Here is a 16,287-nt window from a genome sequence, read left to right as displayed (position 1 = left end):
ATTCACACATTGTTTAAATAAAAGATCTTTGACTTAGATTAAAAGGAATTGACCACAGACAACTTTTTTCATTAAATTCTAGTACTTTTGCAGAAGATGCTATAGAAAATATATGTTTAGATTTGGTGTGTGTATATTTATTTTAATCTGTTCAAAGCAGTTTAATATATGAAGTAATGTGAAAATTTGTTTTCTGCACTAATAAACAAAAAATTTAACTTGCAAATTTAATCAAATCTTGAAAATATGAAAGTCAAACGCTGATATATGATTCTTTCCATGAGTATTAATGATTGATTGATTGTTGGTTTCTTAATGTCCATCGGCAAATATTTCATGCATGTTCAGGACAATATATGTATTAAGGAATTGGATTGTTGTCTTGTGTGTCTTAAATCCTTTGTTATCTAATATTGTAGATTCCTTTATTTTCGTGGGTACCAATTTTCGTGGATGAAGGAAAACGTGCATGTTCGTGGACATTTAATTTTCAAATTTTGCTAAAGTCTTTATACAAGCCTTTAGAAACTTTGTCTTTCAATGAACATTTAATTTCATGGTTCACCTATACCAACAAATTCCACGAAAATTGGTATTCAACGAATAATAATGAATCTGCAGCTAACTAAATATTTACCACTTTCCTTAATAACCATTCTTACAAGTAACATTGTGTCTACTTACTCATTAGAAGCCTTAGATAACATTTCCACGTATGACAAAACAAAATCTTTGAACTTGTCAGATTGTTCATCCTTCCTTTCATATGGTGAGTTGTACCCTAAACAATAAAAGATTTTGGTAAATTCTCAAACAGTGTTTATTAATTAAACATACACATTTGGCTGTTTTCTGCTCTTTGGTCAAGTTGTTGTCTCTATGACATATTCCCAATTTTCCCAAATTTTATTTATCTATTCATTTTTATCATTTTTTTAACTTATTTTATAATTCTGTTAAATTGGCATTTATGAACATGTTGTACAGGTTGAAAATTAGGATGATGAATGGCTGTTTCATCTCCAGCAGAAAATTAAATGCATACCGTAATGCAGGACAAGAATATGTTAATGTATTAACAGTAAAGAATATTTAAACCCTGCAGTGAACTAAACTGTTACACTGAGCTGGATTTCTAATGGTGTTAGTTCACAAAGTCCTAAAAAAAAAACATGTCACTCTTTCAGAACACATTATACCAACTCCTTGGCAACTAGTTTTACTTTATAATGCTGCATAGGCATGGGAAAAATTTGGTTGATTATATAGGGAATCACTGAAGCATGACTGGATCCGCCACTGTGCTGCATGCTAAGTAGAGAAGCAGCAAATAGCAATTTTAGTCTATGGTTTGACCTGGTTGGGGTTCAAACCCATGACATCCAACACTTGTTGAGCCCTCTGTCAGGCAGTAAAATTGAGAGGATGTTATGTTAACTATGAATTCAGTTAAGGAATTTCTTACGAAAAGAATCCGTAATCTGAGGTCATGTCCCTCTCCCACTTAAACTATTTGTACCAAACAAAATACTGAAATTTCACAAACCTTTTATTGGTGATCCAAATAAAACTTCGGTCCTCAACAGCCTACTCTTACGATGTGTTTTGTTGATGTTTTGGTCCACAAAATAATAGAAATGGTCTGACGTGGACATGGCAAATCTGATTGTACTTTCTATATCTGCTAACTCAGATCCTAAACCATCGAAATGTGTGTTGTTACTTCCATCAATAGTGGGATAAAAATACTGCATTAGGGAATTTAATGGCGCACAGTCATGTATCCCTTTAAGTGCAGGGTCAGTAATAAGATGATTTTTAAAACAAAACTCTTTAAATTTAGTATGATTCATTATCCTTTGTTCTATTCCATGAATAAATTCCAATCGTTCTTTTGTAAATATATTTTTTTCATCATCTCCTTCAGCTAAGAAAACGACCTGCATTTTCCACTGTATTTTCCATTGTAGGTTATAACTGTAAATGTCACGTTTTTGTCTTTTCAAGTTTGAAGTAGCGTCACGCTTTGGTCGTTTCAAGTTTAAAATAGCACGTTCCATAGAACTATAGAAACTGGAACCCATCACACTGTTTTTGGCAGCCAGTTTAAAAGAATCATAATTCATTGAGGCTACATGATTTGGAATTGAAAATGCATGGTAAGATTTATCTAAAACTGGACCCGGTTTTAACACAAAGACACTTAAACAGCCAAGACCTATACAGAATCCATTAAATACAACCAGTATCACTATGGCAATAATTATTTTTGAGGTTTTGGAACATTTTGAGAAGTAGTTGCAGCGACATGTTTTTAAGTTTGGTATTTTACAACAGTATCGTACTGTGCTATCACTTTCATTTTGGGTTTCATGATTTTCTTGTTCGTCATTCTGATGGAGTTGTCTTTCTTGATCAATAAACTCCTCATCAAACTGGTCGTCTAACGGAACACTGGAGTATCTGTGATTTGATGGCATTGTACTAGTTCACATTCTGAAAAATACATTTAAACATATTCAATGTCTCAGCTGCTCACCCATATCAAGATAATTAGTGCAATAATAAACAAACAGTAAGTATACTATGCACCCACAAGGGTGTTACCCTGGTTAGAAGTATCTTATTTAAAGGGCAAAAGCTATGATTTAGACAAACAAAAGCAAATCAGATTTTTTTTTTCTCAAATATTTATAAAAGCGAATATTAAAATAATATTTCACTATAAGCTGTCAATTGGTACAATTTGGTGAAAATATACTCTAAGCTCTCAAAAACATAGCTAATACCTTGTCTTGCAAGTCAATTATTCGATCTTATCTGAATCTGTATTCATTTTACCTTTTCTTTAACTTCAGCTTGATTTAACCTTATAATGGATAGAAGGTTAAGCATTTTGAGACTAGATGTGTTTTTACTCTACAAAAGACTCACTTCTAAAACAAAAAAGTTTTAAAAAAAAAAACAAAATAAAGTATGAAGTTGAAGAGTACTGACATAACTGAAGACCCAAAATTCTAAAAGAAAATAAATTACCCTTGTTCTACGCATGTTCATTAACAAAAAGAAAATTATGTCAACATAAAAAAGTGTAAACAGGAAACAAACAGGAAGAAATCAACCCACAATAATAAGGATTTTTATACGAAGAAAGGGATGATCAACATGTTTTTTATGACCTAGACAAATTATCATTGTACAAATGCATGTGCTAATTTGTCTGTTTATATTTATGTTTTAATCAGGTTATATGGCAGTCTTTGATGGTCTTCTTGATGGTTAATTAGATAGTGTCAAGTTTAACAATCCACAAGAAATGCTGATACATTATAACAAGTCCATGCATTGTTAGTTGTTTATTTTGAACTTCTTATTAATTTGATATACATTTTAGTATGGTATAACCAAATTTGAGAATTTCGGTTTAATCAGTGAAAATGAACTTGACAGGTATAACCCTCTGCACACAAAGATATGATGATTAATGCACATCATTCTGCAAAGATAGATCTAAATCATTTAGGAAGATGTTTTTTTTTTAATTTGACCTTATTTTGTGAAAAAGCATAATAAATACAGGAAATTAAATGACATTTAACGACATCCTGGTATAAATAAGCATTAGACCGTTGGTTTTCCCAGTTGAATGGTTTTACACTAGTAATTTTGGGGCCCTTTAAAGCTTGTTGTTCGGTGTGAGCCAAGGCTCCGTGTTGAAGGCCGTACATTGACCTATAATGGTTTACTTTTTTTTAAATTGTTATTTGGATGGAGAGTTGTTTCATTGGCACTCACACCACATCTTCCTATATCTATATTTACCTGGTATCTAGTTTTTATTTGTGTATTTTTTTTCAGATATTAGAAAAATGAGCAAACAAGTGGTAAATGAAATGTATGCCACCTGGTCTAAATATTTATTAAACTTTTAAGTTTTCTAATATAAAAATAAGCTGGACTAGTAAAAATAAATCATAAAATCCTTCGCTGAATATTCCTCAAAATTTAAGGCCCAAGTAAACATATTTTGGCAATATTTTGGATTTTGATAAAACTTTTGTGTACATGTAAAACTGTAACTCTTTTCACAAAAAAATCTTAAGAGTAACAATTACTTGTAAGTCATACATATATTATTTCAGAATGATTTACAAACAGCTTTAATCGTAAGATTTTTGTTGTTGAAAAGAGTCACAAATTCTGAATATCTGGAAAATGACATCACATGTACTTTATGGAAAAGTCTCATTTATATAATTTCTACCTTTAAACCTGTGTTTAAACTAATCTGTGAGGATATATTCAACATTAACAATTAAATAGCTCAAATTACATCTAAGTATATATGTACTTTAAATCCTTCGCCATAACCTTTGTAAGTACAATACTATAAATGTATTGCATTTATCATAGTGTAACACTTTATATGATTGAGTCTTTATGCATAAGTAGAATTTTAATTTAGAATGAATTACAACAACTAGTCATTATAACACCTGTAAAATGTACATCATTGATTGACAAGACAATCACATGAAAACCACATGTTGGACCATGTTCTTCATTATTCTAAACATGATTTAACAAATGTACTCAATTTTCAAGTTTATTCAGTAAAAATTCAATGTCAAATTATATACTGGCATGTTTTGGGGAAGAATCACCTTTTTCACCGCTGTCAAAACGTGGAAAAAATCCAGAAAAAAAATATTTCTGTAAAAATTATTCAACTTTCTCAATAATACTGTGCATTATAAGAAAGAAAATATGCAGTACTATATGAGAAAACACAAAAAGGTGCAACAAAAGTCATTAAGTAAAAAAATGTTTTGTACCTGTAAGATAATGGTCTTACCATCACATTCCAATATATATAAATGATATATTATGGTCATGATTAAACAAATGTGCTGAATTTTCCAGTTTATAAAAAAATTACAATGTCAAATTATATACATTTACTGGATTCTTTGAATTATAAGCACCTCTTTCATTATCTTCAAAATGAATTCTTATCTTAACAAGAATGTGTCCATAGTACACGGATGCCCTACTCCCACTATCATTTTCTATGTTCATTGGACCGTGAAATTGTGAAAAAATCTCTTATTTGGCAATAAAATTAGAAAGATCATATGAGAGGGAACATGTGTACTAAGTTTCAAGTTGTCGAACTTTAACTACATCACAAACTATCTTGACCAAATACTTTAACCTGAAGCGGGACAGACAGAAGAACGAATGGACGGACGAACAAACAGAAGCACAGACCAGAAAATATAATGCCCTTCTACTATTGTAGGTGGGGGCATAAAAAGGAGAAACTGTAAAAATATTATAGGTATTATAGTACATGTATACCCTTACTCTAACTTTTTGGCTATTACATGGATAATAGCAAGTTCAATGTTTGATAAGCCAGAAAATAAGTATTTTTATAATACATAAAAATAAGGGTAAATGTTTGCTTCCATTTAATAGTTATTGAAACTATTAACCTTTTAATAGTATTTTAATGAGGGAAATGTTTGCTTCCAGTAAATAGTCCATACCTAGTAAACAGATTTTGAAACTTTTAACTGACAATTTCTTTTAAAATGTAAACCTATAATTTTATAAATTAAATACATACTTAGGTATATTAATAATCTATAGTTGCTTACATCCCTGCCTTTTAGATTTGGTAAAAGCATGTTATTGTCTCATTGCATCTTACTCAATCGAGATCTTATATATTCTTTATATCTTATCATATACAACATGTACTAAGGAAATGGGACTTTGTATCACAACCCCCAACAACAGACCATGTCAGTTCTGTCATGAACAACTGTAATAATGTATTGTGTCATCTAAATGACAACTCCCATGTTAATTATTGGGTTGATAACAAATTCAATAAAGGTTGCATTATTACAGATCCCCTCCTGTAATATGTTGTAGCAATATTTCAATGTATATTTTAAAATTAAAATTCAGTCTTTAAACCACCAAACAGCTTTCGGTTGATCATAGTAAAGAGGGAGGGACAGTTATTGGTATACTATAAAAAAAAAAAAAATTATATGCAAATGACTAGGATTCTTTTGCATTTTAAGGGGAGGTAACTCGAAAACTGCATTTTCTGAAGGAATCTAAATGATATTTTCAGCGAAAATTAGCGGGGCGGAATGAAACTTAAGCTTGACCTATAACTCATCATGGTTAACTCACATACTAAAAATCAGCCCAATATCTGAAAGCGTTTAGAAAAAAACTCCGTATTTAACTGTGATTTTCAACAATTTCTCAAAGTCCAAAGCCCGTAATTTTGGCAAAAATAAGGGGAGCGGAATGAAACTTAAACTTGATCTGTAACTCATCATGGTTAACTCACATACTAAAAATCAGCCCAATATCTGAAGGCGTTTAGAAAAAAAGTCTGTATAACTGTGATTTTCAACAATTTCTCAAAGTCCAAAGCCCGTAATTTCGGCAAAAATTAGTGGAGTGGAACGAAACTTACACTTGATCTGTAACTCATCATGGTCAACTCACATACCAAAAATCAGCCCAATATCTGAAGGCTTTTAGAAAAAAACTCTGTATAATGGTTTGTTGCGGAATGACGGAATTACAGAATTTCGGAATGACGGAATTTCAGAAAGACGGACAAGGATAAAACTATATGGCACCGACAAATTAATTGCAGGGCCATAAAAAAACATAATTCCCTTCTACTATTATAGGTGGGGCATAATGAAAAATAGATAATTATCATGATTATGATGTCACATATCTGATGCCATCATTTTGTATACTTTGTCGTGAAGACTCTGATCTAAATGGCTAAACATTTTTAAGAATTGAATGCTTCTTTATGTAAATTTATTGGGGTGTAAAAGCGTTGACCGAAGTACATTTTGTATGAAGCGCGGAAGCGCTTCATTCTAAAAATGTACGCACGGTCAACGCTTTTAAAACCATATAAAGTTACCAAAAGAAGCATTCAATACTTATAATTACATTTTTTAGCTATGATCACGAAAACACGAATTTTATATATTTTATTATTTAATTCATCTGTGCACTTTATTGTTGGAGCACGTGTTATCATGAGTGAAAAGTTGTATTGAGCAATGCAACTGCTTACGGAATAACAAGTGATGTGCAGTTAACCAATCAGAATAAAATATTATAATGAAACATACATCTTATGTAATTATTAACCAATAAAAGTTTTTTCAAGTGTTGTTTTGTTTTAAATTCAGAGGTCTCCAATAAAATGTAGATAGTGTTCAATTTTCAAGATGTTGGTAAACAGTAGCACTTATAATAACGTTTCTCAATAAGTTATTTCCGCTTAAATACTTAAAACACTTTAACCTAAACCAAAAGTGCATTCTTCACTGTCAATTAATATTTCATACATGTTATATTTTAGCTGGTTATTATCATAATCCCATCAATTGACAAATGTTTGCTATTTTTTCAGTACCAAGAACAGTTTTTGAGAAACCGAACTTTCAAGTGATCTCCATTTTACTCTGAATTCATTGATTTATTTTCTTAGATACAAATTTTTCTGTGGATTAAGGGAAAGTTATATTTTCCTTGACATTTCATTACATTTCTTGGAAATTAATTAAAGCCTGCATTTAGGCGCTTTAAAAATTTGTACTTGATAAACCTATAAATTTGTGATTCAATTGAACCCATGAAATCCATGAAAATTGGTATTGCACTTATAACATTATTAATATTTTTCTATTACCGTCTTTCTTGTAAAACTCATTTAAATAAACAAAGAATTATTGTTGTGTAAAATATCAATTTTTAGCTGTTATCAATCTGACCTGACTTATATATTTTTGCCACATTCAAACAATGCACCTGAGATAAGAATGATTTCTGACCCACAAGGAAGAAATTTTACAAAATTGAAATAAAATATTTTTTTACAGCAATTTGATAAAAAGAAAATGAAAAGAAAACTATTCCCTTGTCACCATCTTATGGTGTTTATATATCTCAACTTGTACGATTCGCTCGTGTATGTAACAATGTATTAGATTTTAGCGAGAGAAATTTATGTATTACTGAAAAATTATTACACCAGGGTTTTCGATATCACAAACTGGTCAAAACATTTACTAAATTTTATCACCGGTATAAGGAAATAATTCGTAAATATAACTCAACATGCAGACATCTTATACGTTCAGGTATTTCACATCCAAAATTTTATGGAAATATTCTTTATAAAGCACAAAAATGTCAGTATTCTCCTCAGAAACTAACAAAACCTTTAAATAGACTTATTAAAAGGGGATATAGTTACGATACTGTTGTCAGGTCATTAAAGATTGCATATTTTGGCTTTAACATTGATTCACTGATAGGGTCTTTGCATCGGAACTAAACACATTTATTTCTTAAAAAAACAGTTGTTGGCATGACACGGGTTATGTTCTTCTCATATATTTTATGATAGTATGATACTAAACCCCTAACGGGAGGGATTGTACCTGATATTCATATGATGAAGACATAATCTTTCAATCAGTTTAATTGAGGTCTGGAGCTGGCATGTCAGTTAACTGCTAGTAGTCTGTTGTTATTTATGTATTATTGTCATTTTATTTATTTTCTTTTGTTACATCTTTTGACATCAGACTCGGACTTCTCTTTAACTGAATTTTAATGTACGTATTGTTATTGTTTTACTTTTCTACATTGGCTAGAGGTATAGGGGGAGGGTTGAGATCTCATAAACATGTTTAACCCCGCCGCAATTTTGCGCCTGTCCCAAGTCAGGAGCCTCTGGCCTTTGTTAGTCTTGTATGATTTTAAATTTTAGTTTCTTGTGTATAATTCGGAGTTTAGTATGACGTCCATTATCACTGTACTATTATGCATATTTTAGGGGCCAGCTGAAGGACACCTACGGGTGCGGGAATTCTCGCTACATTGAAGACCCATTGGTTGCCTTCGGCTGTTGTTTGCTCTATGGTCGGGTGGTTGTCGCTTTGACATATTCACCATTTCCTTTCTCAATTTTATAATAATTCAAGAGACATATGATTTGCTTATCATAAATTTGAAGTTAATGTGTTCAGAACAGTTAACAGATGGTTAAAGAAAATGGTCAATTATTCTCCAATTAATGTCAATATTCACAAAAAACCAATCTGAATATACCTTTCAGAAACTCAAACAGTACCGGTAATTATAATAAATCCTATTTTGAATTAACAATATACTAGTCCTTATAAATCTAACCTGAATTATGTTTCTACTCAGTCATACAGCGTGGAGGCCTTATGCGACTTCTGGCGCGGAGAGAATTAAGGTTAAGGTAAGGTCAGTCATACAACATTGTACAATACATCCAATATTAGATTGTTTCCTGACCGATAACACAAATTTAAGTAACAAGGAAGGCAGAAATCTGACACAATTCTAAAGTGCAGCTAAGTCATTGTATTAAAACCCTGCACAAAGGTTTTTCCGTTTTATGGTATAAAGTTTTTATAATTGAAATTTAAATAGGATATATGAGGTACTTGTATAAAAAAAATGTACACCATCATGCCATTTAATGTAAAGTAATTTGATATTTTGCATTTATCATGTTTGTTTAACAATGAAAAGTGATAAAATTACTGCACATTTTTTAAAACATATTAATAGATATATGGTAAACATTTCATAAAGGAATTAGTAATTCTGAAAGAACTTCTTGAAAAAAAGATTATTTTATACGGATTTACATATTGTATATATATGTAAAGAGAGAATTGGACTGCACTTGATTTTTTTCTTCATTTCTTAAAATTTGATATTGTATAAATGAGGGGCCTAATGGGGGGTCCTCATCACGGATCACGGAAAACAAAAAATATCAATCACGATTCACAAAAAATTAACATTACCAAATCACGACTTAATTTCCTCAAAATCACAGATCACGATAAAAATTGGCATCTTTCACGGATCACGAAATGAAAACATCCTCGATCACGAAGAACGAAATTAACCCATCAGCCCCCTCATAAATAGAACCCACAATATAAAAAAGAAGAAGTGGTATGATTGCTAATGAGACAAATCTGCACAAGAGACTGAATGACACAGTAATTAGCAACCATAGGTCAATGTACAGCCTTTAACAATTTTACTTATTTTAATTTATCTGTCAGATAAAAGACAAAAATGATCATTACAAACATTCTTTGGTGATGAAAATGTTTCAAAAGGGAAGTGACATTTTTTTTTCCATTTTAAATTAGGGAACATATACAACATTGTGTACAACATTTAGCATGTTAAGCTTCTGTCAAACAAAATATCTTTTTATTGTTGTTAATGAAAAATAGGTTTTTAAATAATTTTAATCAGTGGCGGATCCAGGGGGGGGTTCCGGGGGTTGGAACCCCCCCTTTTTTTTGGCCGATCAATGCATTTGAATGGGAGCATATAGTTGGGAACCCTCCCTTTTTAAAATGGCTGGATCCGCGCCTGATTTTAATATTTGAAGAAAAAAAGCTTTGTCCCCAGATAAAAAACCAAGCTCCATGAATGATGACTAATGCAAATCATCAAGATCAAGATCAAATCCTTGAAATCATACTTACAAACATTCTAAATATGACGATAATATTAACTTATCAACAATTAACAGAAATTCTGACAAGTTTATTCCTATTTCATGTATTTTAAAACTCACTGTTTTGTCACAATGCACATGAATGTTTTGCTAAGACATGCTCTGCTCAAACCAAACTTTTCTAGAAAAGCAAAGAAGTCTTTTTCTTAGAAAAATGAACAATTTATTAGAACAAATGCAAAAGGTTTTTGTTAAACTTTTAAATATGTACACCATACCATTATGAAAGGGTTCTATATTATATCAACATAATATAGACTGACACAATAAAACCTACATGCTTTCAATCAAGGATGTAAATAATGTCTTTTTGACCTTATTTGAGCATGTTTAGTTAATTTTTTTAATGTCTATCTTTCAGAATAAAATCACATCATTTTTGAACAAAAAATAACTTAAAAATCTTACCATTTTCTTTGTCACACTTCTTTTATAATAACTTTTTATCTACACATGACACACACCACTAAACATGATCCATATTTTGACTGTCTAGAAAACAAAACATTTAAAATGTCAACATCCTGTTCATCATGAAATAAAATTAAAAATAGATTATTGATAAAAATGAATCACCAATATTTAGACTTATTCCTTCAATATATAAAGGTTATTCTTATTTACAATCACTAGGTCATTGTCAAAATCATTTCACAAATCAGCTGATAAAATTGTTCTTTGTTTGTCTGTCACCAATCATGCAAATCTTCTATGATGTAAACAAATGGGAGATAACTCTATATTATTGATTGATGTTTGTCTACCATGGGAAATAACTTTACTTATCTATTATTTAACCTCTAGTCATACATACTTAAAAATACATTAAATCAATTCAACCAAATCAATGTTTGGTGGTTTTTATAATGTAATCATACATAAAATGTACATCTGATTACTCATGTCTTAACTTAGTATAGAAGTTATACACATTTTTTTTTAATTTTAATTTATATCAATTCAATCAAATTAATCTTTAAAAGGTAGATCATAAGTAAATATTTTTTGAGACAGAATTTTCTTATACTTAGCCAAAATGAAGATTTTAATATGCTCTTTTCAAAAATATAATAAAAAGTAGGGGTCACCGTGCTATTTTTCAAGCTATGAGTCGTTGACAATTGCCTAAATTTGGCAAGATTGTTTATGGAAAAACACATTTGTGTGCATAAAAAAAAATCTATGAGATAGAATTTTGAAATAAATTGTGAAAAGATAGGTTTTGTAATATATTTTAAGAAAATATAAAGAAAAAATGGTGTCACCTAACTTAGTTTTCTTGCTATAAGTAAAAAGAAAAAATTTCCCTATCAGTCCAGTATAAAAATTTTACCTAAAGAGTTATCTTCCCTTAAATGACTCATATTCAACGATTTTTTTTTATATTATTGAATTAATGAATTACAGCTTAAATACTTACTATAAACTGTGAAGGTGGTTGGGTTACAATCGAATGTAAACGTCATTAAGTTCTTAATCAACTTATTAGACAGCAAGGTCTCATCTCTGTTTGAAAAATGTACTCCAACTACTTGTTTGGAATAAGTTTTCCTAATCCTCACTGGAAGTCAGTAGTTATCATATGACCTCTTGACTGAATTTTTTAGCCAATATATAAAAGAGTCATCCATTCATATAACTTATAATTTTTATTTAATCGAATACTACTCTCATTACGACTTTTGTTATGAAGACTCCAGAATTAAACATTATACTGCGATATAAATGTAAATGTTTCTTTGCCAATTGTATAACTTTCGCATTGAAAATAAGTTCAAAACCATGAATGAATTTATTAGTAAGTAAGTGTGTAATCTCTTCAGTCCAATTTAAAGACCTTCTAACAAATATCCAAGTGAAACACAATTAATAAAAGTCATACTTTTGATGTACTGTTATACCATTGTCCAAGGTGAGCCAGAGATTTTGCTTCTACATGTTTAACTCCATATCATATTCTGTGTATGTGCGTGTCCCAATTCAGTAGCTTATAATTCAGTGGTTTTCATTTGTTGTATATCATATTTGTTTTTTTGTTTTATTATTTTGTTTATATATCCTGCTGTTAGTTTTCTTGTTTAAATTTGTTCACATTTGTCATTTCAGGGTATTTCATAGCTGACATTGTGGTATGAGTTTTGCTCATTGTTGAAGACTCTACAGAGACCTATAGTAATTAACTATTTGTTATTTGGTCTCAGATGGAAAGTTGTCTTATTGGCATTTATACCATATCTTCTAAATTTTACTTTTACATAAGAGCGTAATTCAGCAATTTTTCCATTTGTAAACAAGTATAATGTTAATGCTAGAAGTAAGAACTGTTGTTTAAGTGATACCACCTAAATTCACACTTGATCTGTATTTTGTGGGAATAAGCAATGTGTATATAACATTTGATGAATGGAAACTTAAATTAGAGAATGGAAACAAAAAATGTAGTATTTTTTCCATTTGTAAAGGGGCATAACTTTAGAATGGTTAAAGTGAAACCACCAAAATTCAATCTTGATCTGTGTTTTGTAATAGTAAGCATTGTGAATAAGTTTCATAACATATGGTTGAGGCCATCTAAAGTTAGAGAATGGGACATACAGATAGACCAGGCTAAAACTAACTGCCCCCTCCACTATCATGACTATGGCGGTATGCCAGATCATCAGAGGATATGTATGAGAGCAGGAAATGCATCACATTTAGAAAGTTCTGGGGCTCTTTTTACAAAAGAATCTTACATTAAAATGTGATTGTAAGTTCAACTTATATGTTCATGTCGATGAGTTTCAACTTTTTTTTTCCTGTAGGATTTTTTGTTAAATAATCTGCAGAAATATGTACTGGTTTAAAGTAGGAGTTGTACAACTCAAATTTCAAATGCAGATTTCCATATCCTTTTTTAAGTGTTTTGATGTAGCTTTTTAAACAACAAATATTTATCATGGTATTTTTATCTCCCACCCTCTTAAACTGATGTAACTGCTTATAATTATTAAATCATAAACTATAAGATTTAAAACATATCAGGATAAAACCAGATGCTCTGCAGGGCGCAGCTTTATACGACCGCAGAGGTTGAACCCTGAACGGTTGGGGCAAGTATGGACACAACATTCAAGCTGGATTCAGCTCTAAATTTGGATTGTGATTAAATAGTTGACACAGCATAGGTTTCGGACACAGAATGAATGTGGTCTTACTCTAATGAACTTAAAATATTTTTTTTGCCTTTGAGCAATTCACTATGCTGTTGAATATTAATCCTCTCAAAAAAATGTTTGAAGAAATTTTCTTTTTATTTATCAAATCTGAAATGAGAAAAATTTACCCCCCCCTTTTTTGTTCACATCCCCCTTTCCCTTTTTCCAAAACTGATCTCAATTCAAATTTCTATTGGAGTTTGCAACAATAACTACTCATTTAAATACATCATAAAATATTAAAATGTAACAAAAGGTGCTTGTTATCACTGAATGGTAAAGATTGTTTTAATTTATCAGTTGGTAGTAAAAGTGAATATACATTGTATATTGTATAAAACAATGATTTAAGTTGATTCAACTACTATTCTGGACAAAGAAAGATAACTCCAATCAATTGAAAATTTCTTGCTATTGCACAATATTGTGCAATTAGATATTTCTTGCTATTGTGCAATACTGTGCAATTGAAAATATTTGCTATTGCACAATACTGTGCAATTGAAGATTTCTTGCTATTGCACAATACTGAGCAATTGAAAAAAAATTCTTGCTATTGCACAATACTGTACAATTGAAGATTTCTTGCTATTGCTGAATACTGTGCAATTGAAAATTTCTTGCTATTGCACAATACAATATATAATAATTTGGATCCTGATTTGAACAAACTTGAAAACTGGGCCCATAATCAAAAATCTAAGTACATGTTTAGATTCAGCATATAAAAAAAAACCAAGAATTCAATTTTTGTTAAAATCAAACTTAGTTTAATTTTGGACCCTTTGGACTTTAATGTAGACCAATTTGAAAACAGGACTAAAAATTAAGAATCTACATACACAGTTAGATTTGGCATATCAAAGAACCCCAATTATTCAATTTTTGATGAAATCAAACAAAGTTTAATTTTGGACCCTGATTTGGACCAACTTGAAAACTGGGCAAATAATCAAAAATCTAAGTACATGTTTAGATTCAGCATATCAAAAAACCCCAAGAATTCAATTTTTGTTAAAATCAAACTAGTTTAATTTTGGACCCTTTGGACCTTAATGTAGACCAATTTGAAAACGGGACCAAAAATTAAGAATCTACATACACAGTTAGATTCAGCATATCAAAGAACCCCAATTATTCAATTTTTGATGAAATCAAACAAAGTTCAATTTTGGACCCTTTGGGCCCCTTATTCCTAAACTGTTGGGACCAAAAACTCCCAAAATCAAACCCAACCTTCCTTTAGAGGTCATGGACCTTGTGTTTAAATTTCATAGATTTCTATTAACTTATACTAAAGTTATGGTGCGAAAACCAAGAATAAGGCTTACTTGGGACCCTTTTTGGCCCCTTATTCCTAAACTGTTCAGACTTCAACTCCCACGATCAATCCCAACCTTTTTTTTGTGGTCATACACCTTGTGTCAAAATTTCATTGATTTCTATTTACTTATACTAAAGTTATTGTGCGAAAACCAAGAATAATGCTTATTTGGGCCCTTTTTTTGGCCCCTAATTCCTAAACTGTTTGAACTAAAACTCCCAAAATCAACCTTAACCTTCCTTTTGTGGTCATAAACCTTATGTCAAAATTTCATAGATTTCTATTTACTTAAACTAAAGTTATAGTGCGAAAACCAAGAAAATGCTTATATGGGCCCTTTTTGGCCCCTAATTCCTAAAATGTTGGGACCAAAACTCCCAAAATCAATCCCAACCTTCCTTTTGTGGTCATAAACCTTGTGTTAAAATTTCATAGATTTCTATTCACTTTTACTAAAGTTAGAGTGGGAAAACTAAAAGTTTTTTCGGACGACGACGCAGACGAAGACGCCAACGTCATACCAATATATACGACCAAAAATTTTTCAATTTTTGCGGTCGTATAAAAAGTATCATCAATGATAATTCTATAAATGCTTTTTTAATAAGGTAACTTTCAACAAATCAACAAATATTATAAATTTAAACATGTTAAAAACACCAATGAAAATTCATTTTTACACACATGTCATGCTGGTCTGTCACTATATAGATTCAATTATCGATCAATTGTAACATCATTGAGGATCCCAAATCCCCTTGTTTTCTTTTTTATACACACTACCCCCTCACCTTAGTATTAGTTAGGTGCATGTATTTTATACTTATCTTATACTTATACCCTCAGAAACTTGTAACAAAGTCATTATTTTATGTAGTAATGAATAAGTTTCAATAAAATTAATTTTTGAGTTGACCCCTTAGGCAGGTATAACAAGCAGATAATATCACAATGCATACACTCTGAACAAAAAAAAGTACAAATCTTATAAAGTTAAGGTGGTATCCAACATTTTCACGAAAATTAATTTGGCTCGTTTATTTTTCATAAAATTTTAACAAAAATATAAATATAAAGCAAGGATTAAACAAGTTAATTTGGTGTTATATTGTTTTTTA

The 16,287-nt window shown here is 30.5% G+C and overlaps 1 protein-coding gene across 3 annotated transcripts in view; it reads right to left on the bottom strand.

The window, feature by feature from the left end:
- Positions 1–12,178, bottom strand: part of LOC143056896 (protein dispatched homolog 3-like) — a 34,098-nt gene extending 21,920 nt beyond the window's left edge. The window contains exons 1-4 of one of the 3 annotated variants that reach the window (XM_076230071.1): positions 12,069–12,178; positions 11,057–11,140; positions 1,547–2,496; positions 685–781 (exon numbers count right to left, since the gene is read on the bottom strand). In XM_076230071.1, coding sequence (XP_076086186.1) covers positions 685–781; positions 1,547–2,480 — 1,031 coding nt within the window. In that variant the 5' untranslated portion in view covers positions 2,481–2,496; positions 11,057–11,140; positions 12,069–12,178. Of the gene's footprint in view, positions 1–684; positions 782–1,546; positions 2,497–10,708; positions 10,750–11,056; positions 11,141–11,272; positions 11,328–12,068 lie in introns of those variants that run through there. The other 2 variants (XM_076230070.1, XM_076230072.1) reach the window with 2 other exon arrangements.
- Positions 12,179–16,287: the final 4,109 nt, after the last annotated feature.

Source organism: Mytilus galloprovincialis, chromosome 13 (assembly GCF_965363235.1).
Source record: "Mytilus galloprovincialis chromosome 13, xbMytGall1.hap1.1, whole genome shotgun sequence".
Classification (NCBI taxonomy): domain Eukaryota; kingdom Metazoa; phylum Mollusca; class Bivalvia; order Mytilida; family Mytilidae; genus Mytilus; species Mytilus galloprovincialis.
The sequence above is the reverse complement of the archived record's forward strand: the minus strand, read 5'-3'. Positions and strand labels throughout refer to the sequence as shown.